General features: G+C 39.1%; 2 protein-coding genes, 1 long non-coding RNA gene and 1 other non-coding gene across 9 annotated transcripts in view; 3 read left to right on the top strand and 1 right to left on the bottom strand.

Annotated features, from left to right (window-relative positions):
• Positions 1 to 17,810, top strand: part of DENND5B (DENN domain containing 5B) — a 206,919-nt gene that overhangs the window by 162,564 nt on the left and 26,545 nt on the right. For all 6 annotated transcript variants that reach the window (XM_043880881.1, XM_043880884.1, XM_043880880.1 and 3 more), the window contains 3 exons: positions 749 to 901; positions 1,795 to 1,873; positions 11,130 to 11,211. In XM_043880881.1, coding sequence (XP_043736816.1) covers positions 749 to 901; positions 1,795 to 1,873; positions 11,130 to 11,211 — 314 coding nt within the window. The remainder of the gene's footprint in view (positions 1 to 748; positions 902 to 1,794; positions 1,874 to 11,129; positions 11,212 to 17,810) is intronic.
• On the top strand, positions 15,105 to 15,239 carry LOC122680902. The gene has a single exon (XR_006336818.1). It is a non-coding gene; the product is annotated as a small nucleolar RNA SNORA70 (small nucleolar RNA).
• On the top strand, positions 15,175 to 15,666 carry LOC122680041 (60S ribosomal protein L10-like). The gene has a single exon (XM_043880887.1). It carries the CDS (start codon positions 15,190 to 15,192, stop codon positions 15,598 to 15,600), a length of 411 nt encoding a protein of 136 aa, XP_043736822.1. The 5' UTR covers positions 15,175 to 15,189; the 3' UTR covers positions 15,601 to 15,666.
• The window catches only part of LOC122680042, a 42,373-nt gene continuing 41,512 nt past the window's right edge, over positions 16,950 to 17,810 (bottom strand). Inside the window, exon 3 of the long non-coding RNA XR_006336588.1 lies at positions 16,950 to 17,171. This is a non-coding gene — a long non-coding RNA (uncharacterized LOC122680042). The remainder of the gene's footprint in view (positions 17,172 to 17,810) is intronic.

The following is a 17,810-nucleotide window of genomic DNA, read 5'->3' as shown; positions in this document are numbered from 1 at the left end:
GAGTTCTGAAAAAATTTAGAACTGCCTGTTTGTATTGTGGTTTTTGCCTGAGTGCAATCAAAACTAAGTGTGAATATCTTTAGTGTGCTAAGATGGAGCATGAGTGGTGGTGGCAGGATGGAGTTTCAGATTCTATGATATATAGTAGATCTGGTGTAATTGCCCAATGTTATTCAAGTTAGTAGCTTCCCTGGTGGCTCAGATGGTAAAGCGTCTGCCTGCAATGCTGGAGACCTGGGTTCGATCCCTGGGTCACGAAGATCCCCTGGAGAAGGAAATAGCAACCCACTCCAATACTCTTGCCTGAAAAATTCCATGGGCTGAGAAGCCTGGTAGGCTACAGTCCATGGGGTCACAAAGAGTCGGACATGACTGAGCAAATTCATTTCACTTCACTTCATTCAAGTTAGTAATCTGAAAATTGTTTTACATAAGCATTTTCACGAGGATACTTTAAAATAGCATCAGACTCTCTCTTTAGTGGCTCTCTATTTCTCTGATAGAATAGTAATACATGATATTATTCATTAGTTGACCACAGAGATTAAGACACTTTCCCCAAAGCGATTCCAAATCTGCAGTTAGAAATATAGTGAATCCTAACAGATAGTCTCCCAATAAATAAATATTCGATATGGAAAAAAAAAAAAAAGAAATATAGTGAAGAGAACCCAGGTCTCCCGATTCAGGAATTGACTTGGCGGCTCATTGCTGGAATAACACTTGAGACCACATGTGATATTTTCAGACGAAACGCATGTTGGTGGAGAAGATGGGACACGAAGCAGTGGAACTGGGCCATGGGGAAGCAAACATAACTGGCTTGGAGGAGAACACCCTGATTGCCAGCCTCTGTGACCTGTTGGAAAGGATATGGAGCCACGGCTTGCAGGTCAAGCAGGTAACAGGTTCAAGAGGCCCTGCTGACAGGACCAGTTACAAGTCCTGTTAAGAAAAGCAACAAAAAGGAAAAAAGCCATAAAAATGAAAGGATAAGTCCCTTTGTCACAGGATAATGAGAAATATACCACAGACATTTTAATTTCAGAAAAAGAAAATACAACCCATGATTAGCAAGCAGTTTGGGGCTCCTTTCCTGGTAAACAGGAAAAGATAAAAGAACACATTCACTGCAGGGACTGTATTCACTGTAGATTCCATTAAGTATCTACTTTCATCACTGTCTAAGAAAAAAATCTAAATATTAGCCAGAATTAATAGTTCTTTGCCATTTTAAGTTGTCTGGTAATTCAGGGTGGAAAAATTAGATGCTTTCTTTGCTTTTGTCCCTCTTATCTCCCTTTCTGTTTTGGTTTTTTTTTTTTCCTGCTGTGTGCATCTTTCTTTCTTCCTCATCTTTTCTGTTTCTCCTCCTGCCCCACTTTTCTTCCCTCATTGCTCCTGCATACATCCAAACATATTTTGCATACACAAATACATTCTGTGTTGCTAGAGCCTTTAATTCCACACTGACTAATGTGGCCAGTGTAGACAGCCCTAGTTACATACATTGAAGTAACAACCCAGCTGAAGTTGGGAATTTCCATGCCTGCACTTCTGGCCTTTGCTTAGCTGCCCTTCCCCAGGCTGCTGCCAGCCTTGTCAGTGAGGCAAAGGATGACCCTCACTACACATGGAGTGGGATGCTCAGGATGTCACACACCTAGGAATGGATGAACTGCAGTTTCCCAGCTTCAGAATAGGCATTTCAATGTGAACGGTTTTGATGATAAGTTATTTTTTAATGAATTGTTTCTTATAAAATGAAAAATTATATATGCCTTGTACTTTCAGGGAAAGTCAGCTTTGTGGTCACATTTAATTCAGTTTCAGGACAGAGAAGAGAAACAAGAGCACCTTGCAGAGTCGCCAGGTGAGAATTCATTGGCTTGATTGTTTCTAGAGCACTGGCAGCAGTGGACCATGTGAAAAATCAGTCCCTGTGGCTTTGTCTTCACCTCTCTCTCTCTCAAACTGACACTTACTCACCCCATCTTGCCAATAGTGGGTAGACTAAGAGGAGGAATATTACTTACTAGCTCTGAGACCTGGGAAAAGTCCCTTGACCTTTTTGATCTTCAGCTTCCTTACCCACAGATTGGGAAAATAATATGAGCCATGCCAAGGCTATAATGTTGATCAAATCAGATAACATTTGAAAACCTCTAATAAGGTGTAAAGAATCATGTAAGTAGTATTCCTACTCTAACCAGTATTAGGGTATGGTGTATACTGATTTTTTCTTGAATAAAAGTTTTTATCACATTGTTAATAATCTTTCAGGGGAGAAAGCATGTATATATATATATATTTCAAAAATCTTCAGAAATCATATTCTTCAGTTTATAATGAGACATCTTATGTTACACTATCGTGATTCATTAGCTCTTTAGTTATATAGGATTCCTAGATGCTCTATCTATTGTATATTTTTCATAAAAAGGAGCTTGTTTTTCTTTAAGCAAAATAACCATCTGTTTCATAAAAAGAAGTAATAGTAGAGAGCTAGTAGAGATAAAATGTTTTATACTCAATCAGCTATTTGGGAACATTTTCTAAAATTATGAATTAGACATTGAAAAAACATTTTCTAAAGACTTCTTTAAAAAAAACAAACTCAAGCCAACCACTAACTTTAGAAACAAAGCACTGCAGAGACTTCGCTGTGGTCCAGTGGCTAGGGCTCCATCCCCTAATGCAAGGGGCCTGGGTTCAATCCCTGCTCAGGGAATTAGATCCCCCATGCCACAACTACAGATCCCACACGCAGCAACAAGGATTGACGATCTCGTGTGCCACGCCGAAGGCCCAGCACAGCCAAAAAAATAAATATTTTTTTAAAAAGAAGGAAAAGGAAGCATTGCAAGTATGATTGAAGCACACTATCTCCATTCCCCTCACTGCCTCTAGAGGGCAATACTACTCTAAAAGTGGTGTTTATTATTGGAAACCTACTGTTTTCAGTGTATCCACTGAGACAGCTAGGAAGAGGAATTGGATACTACACTGCCCTCAGTTCAGTTCAGTCGCTTAGTCATATCTGACTCTTTGTGACCCCATGAATTGCAGCACGCCAGGCCTCCCTATCCATCACCAACTCCTGGAGTTTACTCAAACTCATGTCCATCAAGTTGGTGATGCCATCCAGCCATCTCATCCTCTGTTGTCCTCTTTTCCTCCTGCCCCCAATCCCTCCCAGCATCAGGGTCTTTTCCAATGAGTCAACTCTTCTCATGAGGGGGCCAAAGTATTGGAGTTTCAGCTTCAGCATCAGTCCTTCCAAAGAACACCCAGGATTGATCTCCTTTAGGATGGACTGGTTGGATCTCCTTGCAGTCCAAGGGACTCTCAAGAATCTTCTCCAACACCACAGTTCAAAAGCATCAATTTTTCGGCGCTCAGCTTTCTTCACAGTCCAACTCTCACATCCATACATGACCACAGGAAAAACCATAGCCTTACTAGATCGACCTTTATTGGCAGAGTAATGTCTCTGCTTTTTAATATGCTGTCTAGGTTGGTCATAACTTTCCTTCCAAGGAGCAAGTGTCTTTTAATGTCATGGCTGCAATCACCATCTGCAGTGATTTTGGAGCCCCCAAAAATAAAGTCTGACACTGTTTCCATTGTTTCACCATCTATTTCCCATGAAGTGATGGGAACAGATGCCATGATCTTAGTTTTCTGAATGTTGAGCTTTAAGCCAACTTTCTCACTCTCCTCTTTCACTTTCATCAAGAGGCTCTTTAGTTCCTCTTCACTTTCTGCCATAAGGGTGGTGTCATCTGCATATCTGAGGTTATTGATACTTCTCCTGGCAATTGATTCCAGCTTGTGCTTCTTCCAGCCCAGCGTTTCTCATGATGTACTCTGCATATAAGTTAAATAAGCAGGGTGACAATATACAGCCTTAATGTACTCCTTTTCCTATTCGGAACCAGTCTGTTGTTCCATGTCCGGTTCTAACTGTTGCTTCCTGACCTGCATACAGGTTTCTCAAAAGGCAGGTCAGATGGTCTGGTATTCCCATCTCTTTAAGAATTTTCCACAGTTTATTGTGATCCACACAGTTAAAAGCTTTGGCATAGTCAATAAAGCAGAAATAGATGTTTTTCTGGAATTCTCTTGATTTTTCCATGATCCAGGGGATGTTGGCAATTTGATCCCTGGTTCCCCTGCCTTTAAAACCAGCTTGAACATCTGGAAGTTCACGGTTCACGTATTGCTGAAGACTGGTTTGGAGAATTTTGAGCATTACTTTGCTAGCGTGTGAGATGAGTGCAATTGTGCGGTAGTTTGAGCGGGGGATTGGAATGAAAACTGACCTTTTCCAGTCCTGTGGCCACTGCTGAGTTTTCCAAATTTGCTGGCATATTGAGTGCAGCACCTTCACAGCATCATCTTTTAGGATTTAAAATAGCTCAACTGGAATTCCATCACCTCCACTCGCTTTGTTTGTAGTGATATTCAATGTAGTTTACCCTAATTAGAATAAATTCCTAGGAAGAAATAACTATTTGTAGGATGAAATGTTGCAAAACCAAGCTTTGTTAGGCAGGGAGGCATTTGACTTCTACTAAACAGGCAAGTGAGTTTGAGTAAACTTCAGGAGTTGGTGATGGACAGGGAGGCCTGGCGTGCTGCGATTCATGGGGTCGCAGAGTCGGACACAACTGAGCGACTGAACTGACTGACTGACTGAAACAGTCATGTGAGAATGTCCATCTGTTAGAGTGAGCAGCTACCAGGCAACACCAGGAAGTTCATGGCTTTGAATAACCAAATCCTGGGTGGTTGAGCTAGAGACCAGAGACTCAGCCATTTGCAGGGCGCTTCAGGCAGTCGGTAATGACACTAGTAAAACTCCAGTCAGGGCTCAGAAATACGGAACGTGTCAAAGCCTCATGCAGCCGTCGTGCTGCACTGCCAAGTGTCATTGAGGGCTCATGATCCAAGAATAAACATAAGCTAAATATTACACTGGTCCTAAGTAGGATTAATGTAAGCTGTGTAGCTTTTGAAATCAAATTGACTGTCTGTTTGGAGGGGTGGATTTGATAAATATTGCTCTAACACTTGCGATGATTCAGCCCATGAAGTTAGGACTTAAAAATAAGACTGTGAAATGTATATAAAAACATCAGTTTAAAAATAAAATTCATTATTGAGAAACAGTGTTCTAATTATACAGAAATTAGCAGTTCCCTGACTTTAATGATTTTAAATCTGGTGGGGTTTTTTTTTTTCCCAAAAAAAATTGTTTGCCAACTACTTAGCTTTCTAATTAATAGCAGTAAACAGTATGCATCTTCATATTATGCAAAGATCCTCCAAGTCCTTAGAGATTCACAGTGAATTTGAACACAGCTCTTACTAGCATTGAGCCAGGAAGCAGCCCTAAACAAGAATCAGACATTTTAAGGATTGTAGAAGAATGGAAAAAGTCTGTTTTAGCAAGAGGACCATAGCAGGGTAGACTGTCTTAAGATTTTTTGATAGATTTTATTTTTAGAGCAGTTTTACGTTGATGGCAATATTGAGCAGATGGTTCAGAGATTTCCCCTAAACCCTCTACCCCCACACATGCATAACCTCCCTCATTATCCTGCTTCTCCACCAGAGTAGTACCTTTCTTAGAGTTGTTGAAACTTCGTCGACACATCAGCACCCTAAGCCCATATTTCTTTACATTAGGTTTCACTCTTGATGTGTCATACGTACTATGGGTTTAGACAGATACGTGTTAATGACACGGATCCACCATTAAAGTGTAATATAGAGTAGCTTCACTGTCCTAATAATCGTCTGTTCCCCCTATTCATCCATCCCTCTCCTCTAACCCCTGGCAACCACTGATCTTTTTAATTGTCTCCATAGTCTTGCCTTACCTAGAATGTCATATAGTTGACATCATGTGGTATGAGGCCTTTACAGATTTGCTTCTTTCACTTAGTAATATGCACTTAAGTTCCCTCCATATCTTTTAAAACTGTCTTAATTTTGACCTCATCAAATTTTGACCAAGTCACTGTATCTAGTAGTTAGAAGTCCTATTTAGAGAGAGGATCTCAGAATGTAGTTGATTCTAGAATGAGAACCATTCTTGATATGTCACCCAAAAGTTTCTACCTTTGAAAATGTGGACCAGCTTAGACATGGGTGTTGTCTCCAAACCTTGCATCCTCAGATAAGTTTCGACTAAACTTTAAATGCACTTTTAAAATAATTGGCAAGGGACTCTGTGGGAGAAGGCGAGGGTGGGATGTTTCGAGAGAACAGCATCGAAACATGTATATTATCTAGGGTGAAACAGATCACCAGCCTAGGCTGGATGCATGAGACAAGTGCTCGGGCCTGGTGCACTGGGAAGACCCAGAGGAATCGGGTGGAGAGGGAGGTAGGAGGGGGGATCAGGATGGGGAATACATGTAAATCCATGGCTGATTGATGTCAATGTATGACAAAAACCACTACAATATTTAAAAAAAAGAAAAAAAAATAAAGAGATGCTCTATTTGCAAAAATAAAATAAAATAATTGGCAAGGAGTGGGGTAGAATGCAGAAGGGAATAGAAATAGTAGTTTAAATGGTTATTCTAGATCTGGCCAAGAATTTGGAGTCACTCTTTAAACGTCTGATCTTCATCAAAAGTTTCTTTTATTACTTACCTGCCCGTGGGTGTATTCTGACTCTATAAAATAATACATGCAGTCTCTGTACTCTGTGTACTTGCTGTCTATGCAGTAGCATTCATGCAGGCAGAATACAAAGGACATTTCTGTGGCTGAGTATTAAACCAGTGTTTGTATTGAAGGAGAAAGTAGCCTATTGCATTTGAGTATAGCGAATTAAGAAACACTAAGAAGTTCCCTGTTGAACTAGTGGTTAGGATTCCAGAGTTTCACTGCTGTGACCCAGGTTCAATCCCCTGGTGGGAACTGAGATCCTGCAAGCTGTGCAGTGTAGCAAAAAAAAAGAAAAAGAAATACTAATAGAAATATACATTTGAATAGTTTATAAATTTTTCTTCTGTCTAGAAGAGACTTCATGGAAACTTTCTTAGATTTTAGATCTCTAGATTAAAACTATGGCCTCATTCCTTAACTCCTAATCTGCATTTTTGTTCACAGGCTTCTAAACTTTGCTCCAAAGGTTACTAATAAAATAATGTATTAATTTCCTGTAGTTGCCATTATATAGGACCACAAATGGGATGGCTTAAACAACAGACATTTATTGTAGAAGTACTGGGGGGTTAGGACTTCAGCACCTTTATGTTGACAGCTAATGCACTGTTATCATCAGTCTATCCCATTAGCAGATTTTTCATAAGTCTCTATCTCCAGCCCTATTTCCTAGACATCCATAGCTCAGTAGGACCTCAAACTCAACTCATCCTGAAACAAACTCATTATCTTAGCACCTCTCCCTCCTGTCCCAATCATACTTTATTCCTTCTTCTCAATTTCACTTAATGACATCATAACCCTCTTCTCAGTCAAGAAAGCCAGAAAGTCATCCTTAATGTAACAGTCCACTGGACGTGACATCAGAATGCTCTACCCCTTTTAATTAATGGAATTTTTGGGGCAGGTTTCTTAACCTCTTTGAGCATCAGTTTTTTTCATTTGCAAAATCAAGATTAAATAAAGGAAAGTTATGATTGTGGAATAGTATATAGTAAAACAGTTTATTTTCATACTTAATATTGTTTTGACTCTTGAGTCTTGCTTACCCTTAATCTAGTTATTTAATTCCACTGTGTGTTTCTCCTCTTTGTTTTCACTGACTGCCACTGTCTTAGTTCATCTACAAGCTGGCCTCTGAAACAACTTCTAGCTCATCTCCCTTGTAGCATTTATACCGTTACACTGGGCTCCCCTGGCTCAGATGGTAAAGAATCTGCCTGCAATGCAGGAGACCCAGGTTTTATTCCTCAGTTGGGAAGATTCCCTGGAGAAGGAAATGGCTACCCACTCTGGTATTCTTGCCTGGAGAATCTCATGGGCAGAGGAGCCTGGCGGGCTCCAGCCCTTGGGGTCTGGAGAGTCAGAGGTGACTGAGGGCTAAGTGCACACACACCATCACACTGTCCTCTACCTGACTGACTGAAAAGCGGTAGGGAACTTCCCTGGAGGTTCAGTAATTGAGACTCTGCACTTCCACTGCAGGGGGTGAGGGTTCAATCCTTGGTCAGGAGGTAAGATCCCACATGCCATAGCATGTGGCCAAAAAAAAAGCACTGAGAAGCATATCATTTCTTTTCAAAATCTCTTTCGCCTCCCTAGGATTTCTGTATGTTTCTAACTTGTTGTTTAAGGTTCTGCCATCTGGCCCTAAATAATCTTATCTTCCTCAATGAGTATTTGCTCAGCATTTTCAGGGGCCCTCTGGATATTCTAAGAATAGGATATGACCAAGCCTCAAGAGGCATATAATTTAATAATAAGTAACAGAAGTGTTAAATTGTGGTAGATTTGTGATAGAGGTTCAGTATTACAAGTCCCACAAGAGAAAGGGAATAACTTATCTAACAGTGTGCCTAGGGGAGAAAGTATATTCAGGAAAGATTTCACACAGAGGCAAAATTAAAGCTAAATTTCTTCTTTTTTCTTTTGAGAATTTACTTTGTGCCAGGCACTATTATAAGTGTTTTACATCTGTTTGAATAAGGTAGGTATTGTGACTGTCCCCAATTTGCAGGTGAGGAAACAGACTATAGAGGGTTAAATGACCTACCCGAGGCCAGTGAGCTGTTAATTTCTCTGTAGCCTTTGAGAAAACCATCTTCTTAACCATTATGCTGTACTGCTGTCAATCTGAGGTGATAAACAGGCCATAAACAAGGAGAAAAATACAGAAACACTGTAAATGCAAAAGCCTTTAACAAATTGCATGAAGACATGAAAAAGTATATTGTATGTTTAAGGAATATGGTACTGATGAACACTTTTGCAAAGCAGGAATAGAGATACAGACGTAGAAAATGGACTTGTGGACACAGTGGGGGAAGGGGAAGGTGGTATTGACATATATACACTACCATGTATAAAACAGATAGCTAGTGGGAAGTTGCTGCATAGCACTAGGAGCTCAGCCTGGTGCTCTGTGATGACCTAGAGGGGTGGGATGGTGGGAATGGGAGGCAGGCTGAAGACGGAGAGAATATATGTAGACTTACGGCTGATTCACATCCTTGTACAGCAGAAACCAACACAACATTGTAAAGCAATTATCCTCTAATTAAAAATAAATTATTTTTTTTAAAAAAAAGGAATATTGATCAGTGAAGGGTGGCATGGAAAGAGGATTCCAAAATAGGATTCCTGGAACATGCTTAGACCTGTGAATGTTCTTTTTGTGGACACTGCAGCTTTTTTAAATGTCAGGCTCCTCTATTTAATATCTCACCTGTTCTCTGCCCCCTGAGGCATGATTCCTTCTATTGTCCTGTCTTCCTCTGGTCAAGTTGCCAGATTATGGTAACTCAGCCCCTTTCTCCTGCCTCATGGTCTTTTTCTTTTTCTCTTCTCAACCCATTTCTTACCAGGTGTGTGGCTGTCTTACATGCTGTCTAATCATCTGGGGTGTAGAAGCATTCTCTGAGGCATTTCACTTTCTCTCCAATAAGAGGGATGTGCTTTCATTAATTAAGACACTTACGTGGTAGTAGTCTCAAACAGGAAGACAAACAGCATATTGCCTGCAAATCTCTGAAATAATGTCCTCAGTGTCTATTACCTCTTGGGTATTGAGATCAACCAGTGTTTTCAGTGACCCATTGAAAACTCCCTCCCCAGACTGCCAAGACAGATGCCCTATTTATTACCTACTTGGTAGAGAAGGCCCTCAAAAGAACTGCCTTTAGGTTGGTCTGGCTACATTCTTTTTGTCCTGGCAACTCCATCAATGTTCATTTATGTTATACCTGCCAAGTATCAGTTGAGCTTCTTGCATCAAGTGCCAAAAACTTGCAGATCGTTATCCACCAAAATGTTCCCTGTCTTCCTTCAGTGCCAGCTTCATATAAACTTATGTGTTCCGATATTGTATCCTAGCCCCCGAAAGTAGAATGGGTCTAAATATAAGTTTAATGTACAGTGAAAACCCGCATCCTTAATTCTCATTTTGTGATGTAAATTTGCCATGTGTGATGTTGCAATTTAGTTTCCATTTACAGATGAGGAAATGGAAATAAAGGGCACTGAACTCCACAGAATCTCACTTAAAGTGAGATTGAGCACGCCAACAATATTGTTGTTACTGTTTAGTCCCTAAGTCGTATCTGACTCTTTGCAACCCCATGGACTGCAGCCCACCAGGCTCCTCTGTCCATGGGATTCCCCAGGCAAGAATACTTGAGTGGGCTGCCATTTCCTTTTCCAGGGGATCTTCCTGACCCAGGGAAGATTCTGAGTCTCCCACATTGGCGCCACTGAGCCACCAGGGAAGCCCAACTACAGTATATTAGCCAATAATTGATTGTTTAGCCATTATTATATAAAAGAATAATCTTTCCTTCTTACATAAATGTTAACTCTTCAGGCTTCATAAGAGAATGACTCATAGACATTGTACTTCTAACTGTCCATTTAGATTACTCACTTTGTTTATCATACAAACTGTTACTTGGATTCTGAACTTGAAGTAGAAACTTATCAGACTATAGAATCCAAACTCTTAAGTTTTTCTTTTTAAACATTTTTTCAAAAGGGAAATTTTATGATTGTAGCTAACGAGACCAGAGATGATTCATGTACTTAGTAGGTTAATTTACAGACACTGCTTTCCTGTAATTGTTCAGAGCTATTAGAATGATAACTTTAGAAAATGACTGGCCCTTCTGGCCAAAATGTACACACATTGTCTTATTTGCTATTTGGGTTCTTATGATTCATTTAAAATTTTCAGATAAAGCCCCATATTAACAAGGAAGAAAATAGCTAGTTTACTGTAATAATAAAGTAGGAATACTGGGTAAAGAAATTTGAGCTTTTCTGTTATCTTTAAAATTTGTTCATATCAAAGTAGCTTCAAAGTATTTATTTGTGGAATGTGAACCATGTAGATTTTTTTTTAAGTCTCTACTCTTGTTTTTCTAATACTTTGCTGATATTTTTCTACATAGTTGCCCTTGGACCAGAAAGAAGAAAATCTGACTCAGGAGTCATGTTGCCAACCCTCAGGGTCTCTCTTATCCAAGACATGAGGTATTTGTTATATGTGCTAGCATATGGTGATAACTTTTGAAATATTCATGGTTTTCATATAAATTGCTCAAATAACTGTGACTATAGTATTTTTTGCGTATGTATTCTGAAGAAAACATTTTTTATAATCTCATTTATTTTATTTATGTACTGTTATGATTTTCCTGACAGTAAATCCAAAGGCAAAATGCAACTGAGAAGTTTTTTAAATATCCCTAAATTATTTTACAATTTCTTTTGTTCTGTTTTTTTCTTTTTAGTATCCTTAAATTCTTACTATCCCCAGATATAAACCAAAATATCTGCAAATAATATCAAGTTACTTAACAGAAAAATCTCCGTCAGGTAGATTTCCTTTGAAGCAAATGCAAATCTGAAAATTATCACATGCAGTTACTGGTTTTAAAAATCATTAGAAGGCATCAACATACCTAAAATAGATTTATTGAATGAGGAAGACAGAAGTTTTTTCTTTTGAACATTTTGGTTCCTTTTTAGTTAACTTTTAAAATACATGGGTTTAATGTTACATTAGTGTGTGATCCCAGGCACTTTTGTAACTTCCCTTTGTCTCAGTTTTTCTTTCTCTCGTTGTTGTTCAATTGCCAAGTTGTGTCCAACTCTTTGTGACCCCGTGGATTGCCTCACGCCAGGCTTCCCCCTGTCCCTCACCATCTCCCAGAGTTTGCCCATGTTCTTTCTCTCAAATAAAGATAAAAACAATTGTCTAGCTCGTGAGACTTAAACAAGTTAGTCCATTATACTAAAAAGTTTCAAGAAGTTCTTGGCTTATCCTAAGAGTTCAGTAAGTATTGGATTTTGTTTTCTGAATCCATTTCCATATTTATATCTTAAATGCTCTTTTTGCTTGATAGATGAAATGTAGTTGTCCTCATGTGGCTTATGATTCCTTTTGAGGTCAGCAAGAGATGACTAGTTCTAACTATGAGGGGAATGCACTCCCGCTCTCTTAATGGAAACATAAAACCACATGTGTTATGCCTTGATTTCACAGTAGCCATCATTTTAAGGTGATGATTGTTGAGAGCTTTGCAGCGGTGACCTCAAGGACCAAACTTCTAAAACCTAATTAGAAGATGATCACATTACATAAGGCTACCCTACTCCTTCCAATTTCCTGCATATTTACTTTTATCTCCTTTATGTTGTTGGTTTTGTTTGGGGAGGGGTATCCAGCCTTGATAAACTCCCTTCATAAAAGGGAGTCCATTTATCCCTTTGATAAAAGGCAGTCTAGCGTGCTGATTAAGATCTCAGACAGTGGAACCAGCCCACAAGGGTTGCTGTTTTAACTCTGCTGCTTACTAGGCTCTGTGGCCAAGGGCAGTTGTTCATATTCCCAGTTTCCTCACCTATTAAATAATAGTGTTTCTCTTAAAAATTTTGGTATAAATATTCAGTGAGTTAATAAATGTAAAGCACTCAGAATTGTCCTGGAAATAAAAGTATGTTTGTGCACTCATGCATACATATACATCTATATTTATTTCTGTTTCTATATTTATTTATATGTGTGTATATGTATTTTTATACACACAGTTTTTAAGACCATAAATTCATAATGAGATCTCTGATTCCAGTTCTGTACCACAGGGGTCATTCTAGCCTTCTCCCTTATTTGTAATTTTTTTCTCAAACTATGAGAAACCTGGCTCTCATTATCTGCAATATATTCACTTATTTGTGCAACCTGTAAGGTAGTTTTGAAATTGCTGCCTCACACCCCTGTAAGAAACAGGGGTACTAACTAAGCACACTGTTTGCATAGCTCAGTTTTGTCATTAGCCTTTCAGTATCCAGTCAAAATATTGTTTTCCAAAACTTAAGTTCGTTCTTTTTTTCTCCACTTCCTTCAGTGTGGTCTTACTATTCATTTGTAACAGTATTAGGTTGATTTGTTACCTTGTATTCCATTTGGACTTCCCTTCACATCCTAGTGATTTTTGTTTGGGGTTTTGCTTAAATGTATATACAGTGAAATTCATTCTTGGTGTGTAGTTGTATATGTTTTCATAAAAACACAATTGTGATGCGGAACAGTTCCATCACCCCCTTGTGCTACTCCTTTTGCATCAGCCCCTCTTCTAGCTTCCTACTCTCGGCAGTCACTGATATATTTCCAGGCTCTTTCCACTGAGAGAGCCTAGTAGTAATACCCCATCATTAGTGAGCACAGCTAGTGCCCACAGACTGGTTTCTGGATACCATTCTCCAATGAAAGGAACCACGACTATCTAGAAAACTGATTGATTCTAGGAACTGAGGAAGGGAAAATATAGGATGAACCAAGTGTATCTTTGATAAGGCCAAAATCATGTAATAAAGACATAGGAGGCAGCCTGAAAGAGCTCCAAATGGCCAAAGCTGAAACAATTTGAGCAAAAAAAGTAACTTACAGTAGTAATAAAATAAATAAGATGAATATCCAAGAGCCTTTTCCAATATAAATAGTTAAATAAGTGAATACAGTGGAACAGCTGTTTTTTACAGAAGCACTCCAATTAATAAATGTAGAAAAATGAAGTAGAAAAATCAGTGGTTGAAGCATCTAAGCTGAAACAAGAATATTTGCATAGTCTCAAAAGTATTTTCCCCAAGAATTTATTAATTACAAAGGAAAAAGTATTAAGTTTACAATGGATTTCCCAGGCAAGAATACTGGAGTGGTTTGCCATTTCCTTCTCCAGGGGATCTTCCAGACCCAAGAATCAAACCCTCATCTCCTGCATTAGCAGGCAGAATCTTCACCACTGAGCCACCAGGAAAGCCCCTTACTCATAATGTATTTACCTATATCTCAGTGGATGTGCTTATTTCTGTTTCCAAGTTCTTGGCAAGAACTTCATTGTAATCCCTAGTTGCAATCTAGATAGTTCATGTGGACCTTTTTCCTTAAAGAGAAATAGCTAAGTAATATGCTAAACTTTGACAGATAAACAGAAAAACTTGTTTTCTAAAGATTAGATTACATAGATCTCAGAGTTCACACTCTGTTGGCCTCTTGCCCTGCCAGTACCTCCTGTCTCCCAAATTTCTGTCTTGAGGCAAAGACATGGGCAGTTTAGAGACTTTGAGTCCTTATAGTTGTCAAGAGTCTTGGTACCAGATTGCTCAGCAGCTGGCATGAGTCAGGACGATGTGTCTACAGGCTATCCCCTTTATCTTAGTATCTCTGACAATTCCCTAGAACTTTCATAGATACTAGGTATCACTGTACTGTCAATAATAGAAGGATTTCTTTTCTTCCAAAGAGAAAGGCTTGGGACAGTAAGTAATTATACAGGTTATCTACATATAAAAGAGGAGTATTACCATGCCATTATCATTATTATAGTTTCTTTTCAAAGTAGCTATGCATATATCATCTAGACATTCAAACCAACTTTTATTGTTAATGATAAAATGTAATTAATAATGAGGGGCATAGTAGAATATTATGTGATTGAGGAGATTGTTAGTACTGTTGTCTAAGTATAGATATTCTGAATATGTCAACAAATGAGCAGGATGTCTTAAGTATATCCTAGAAGTATTTGGTTTTCATATAAAGATGGGAGTGAATTACTTGACAGTAAACTGGATGGTCACTTTTATCTTTTTATAAATAATGTTTGCATATGTGCTTGTGAGCATCAGCTTTATTCTCCACTAAAGTTAAAATAAGCATGATTAATTTTGTTACCCTAGGAAGGAATATTTGAGGAATTTTTATGACTGCAGAGTGTAGGCTTAAACTAAAATTGGCTAATTCCTTAATTTCTCTAATAAATATTACTGGCTTTCACTGGTGATAACAGTGAAATAAGGATCAGTTGTGGATTTGGGAAATGTGGATTCAAACTTAGTTGCTTCTGCTCTCAAGAATCATGCATTTGCAGCCAATTAAGCCGACTGTGCTCTTTTCCCCATGGGGGCCCAGTGTGCAATGGCTGCAAACAGCAGCCTCCTTGGTAGTGTATGCAACCTGTTGCCTGTACAGGTAGCCCTAAGGGACCTTGGAGACAACTCTTCCTAGTGGGCATTCATGACTGGCCTGCTGTTTCTCAATCTAGACTCCAGACAGGTATGCGTGGTGCCTTTGGAAAGCCCCAGGGCACAGTGGCCAGGGTCCACATTGGCCAGGTCATAATGTCCATCCGCACCAAGCTGCAGAACAAGGAGCATGTGATTGAAGCCCTCCGCCGGGCCAAGTTCAAGTTCCCTGGCCGTCAGAAGATCCACATCTCCAAGAAGTGGGGATTTACCAAGTTCAATGCGGATGAATTTGAGAACATGGTGGCAGAAAAGCGACTCATCCCGGACGGCTGTGGGGTCAAATACATCCCTAATCGTGGTCCCCTGGACAAATGGCGGGCCCTGCACTCATGAGCATCAGCTCTGTTCCCTCCTTAATCACGCTCACCAATAAATGCTATTTCCTGTCAAAAAAAAAAAGAATCATGCAGTTTTAGGCAACAGAAGCCTGTTGAAACTAGCTTCAGGAGAAAGGAGGATTTATGGGAGATATGCAAGGGTATTTTCCAGAATCCAAGCCCAAGAACTGTTGCTGGATTGGAAACAGCTTTGTCCATCTCACTGGAAGTAAACTATCCCTGCTTTTACCTCCACTTGTGCGGGCTTCTCCTCTCCTCTGCCCCTTTCCCGCCTTTTCTGCTTTACTGTGAACATGCACTCCCAAGCCCTGGCCTCAACACCCGTCTTATTTTAAGCATTCAGCAAAGACTGACTTGGTTTTTCAGTGTACTAATTTCCAGTTTGTGAGAGAAAATCTGATTGATTCAACTTAGATCAGGTAGATGCTGCTTGTCCATTCAGTTCTAGCAGACGGATAAGGAGCACTGGTCATGGTGGTACCTGGAGTTGTTTCTTCTGGTTCTTCTGGGTCTAGAGAAGGAGAACTTCTCCAAGAATGTGAGTACTATGAAGAAATGCTTGGTAGAAAATGGGTGGCATCTATAGAATAATATGTATTACTTCTGTGGTCTTGGGTGGGTCACTTATTCTCAATGAATCTCAGTTTCCTCATCTTTGAAGTGAAATAATGATGGTCTCCCCCTCACTAGATATTGTGACAATCAAGTAAGACAGAATACATAAAAATTAGAAAGCTTTGTACCAGGGTTGGAAACAAATAAAGTAAATAAGGATTTAAACCACACACCATATATACTTTGCTGTGAATTAACAGGATCTATTTTAGAAGTAATAACTTGTAGAATATTATGCTGAATGCCATTATAGTTAACTATAATAAAATTATTCCAATTAAAAACAGATTTGAATGGTATAGCCTTGCAGAAAAAATTTTAATAGATTTAAAGTTTAATAACAGCATAAATTGTTTTAAAGCATAAAATTAGATATAGACTTTTTACAAAGCAACAGTTTTCTGAGCTTCTAATACATATTAGGCCTTAGAGGGAACAAACAGGGATGCAAAGCTAGTAAGAAGTATTGGGCTTGTCGTTCTCAGGGAGCTTTTGTCAAAATGAGAAATATGTATACCAGGAGAAAATGATAAAATAGTAGACAGTGCATGATAAATGCGAATTAGACTGTAGAACTTCATAAATTAGATCGTTGAAGGCTGTCAAGGTCAAGGAAAGCTTTCTAGAAGAAGCTGGGATTTCAGACATGAATAGAATCAAATAAGGAAGCTCAAAGAAAGTAAGTACTTCAGGTAATAAAATACAGAGTCTACGAGTAAACTGCTTGGAGTAGAATTTTTTAATAGGAAAATATGTTGAGGCCAAGGCTTCATGGGCCTTGAATGCAAGCTTGAGCAATTCAGGTGACATCCTCTGAGCTTTTGAATATTCTGCAACAAAGCAATTAATTACATTAGGAAGCAGTCTTTTAGGCAAAGAAATTTCCCTAGTGCCAGTAAACAAAGAGCTTGAGAAGAGTCTGGTGGCCTCATCTCTTGATGCCCATGCCTCCTGCAAAAAAAAAAAATAGTGCAAACATTTTGATGATGGGAATGCCAATAGCCACCTAAAGAAAATACGTTTCACTTTATGTATTCCAATTCTGCCCATTTTCCTTTAACCATACATTGTTTTTCAAAGTATTATATCCCATTTTGACATTCTTGATCTATTATGTCTCCAGTTTAAGACCAGCATAAAACTAATTTCAGTAGATTTTACTATGTTAGAGCAGTAAGAATATTTAGGGAAAGATTATACAATATAAGTACTTACCACACTTCATGTAGATTCATTTTGGGTGAATACACTTTGACAATGTGGTATTCCTGGATCATGTGGGCTCTTATCTGGCACTGAGCTCATGGGGGGACCTTGTAAGTACTGTGGAACTTTAAGTGGTAAATACCTCAGCCTTTCCCAGTGTTGCTTTTAGTCAGCTGTTTCATCTGGGCAATGTCAGGGTTGAGGAACAGCCAGTGCTTTTTCCTAGGCTCATATTGGCTGTGCCCACGTGGGTTGTCCAGTGCCCACCACTGCTACCACCACCATAATCAGGGTGTAAATGGGGCTTGCCTGACCCCAATTTTCTTCATTTGTGACCACATGTCATGGTCTTAGCCCTTTAAAGATAAATTAAGTCTGTCATAA

The sequence above is a fragment of the Cervus elaphus genome, chromosome 22 (assembly GCF_910594005.1).
Source record: "Cervus elaphus chromosome 22, mCerEla1.1, whole genome shotgun sequence".
In the NCBI taxonomy this organism is placed as follows: Eukaryota; Metazoa; Chordata; class Mammalia; order Artiodactyla; family Cervidae; genus Cervus; species Cervus elaphus.
Note: the sequence above shows the minus strand (reverse complement) of the source record. Positions and strands in the feature narration are given on the sequence as shown.

Bases quoted from the DNA above. Each gene is read 5' to 3' on its own strand.
- LOC122680041 (XM_043880887.1), top strand. From the start codon at position 15,190: ATGCAACCTGTTGCCTGTACAGGTAGCCCTAAGGGACCTTGGAGACAA.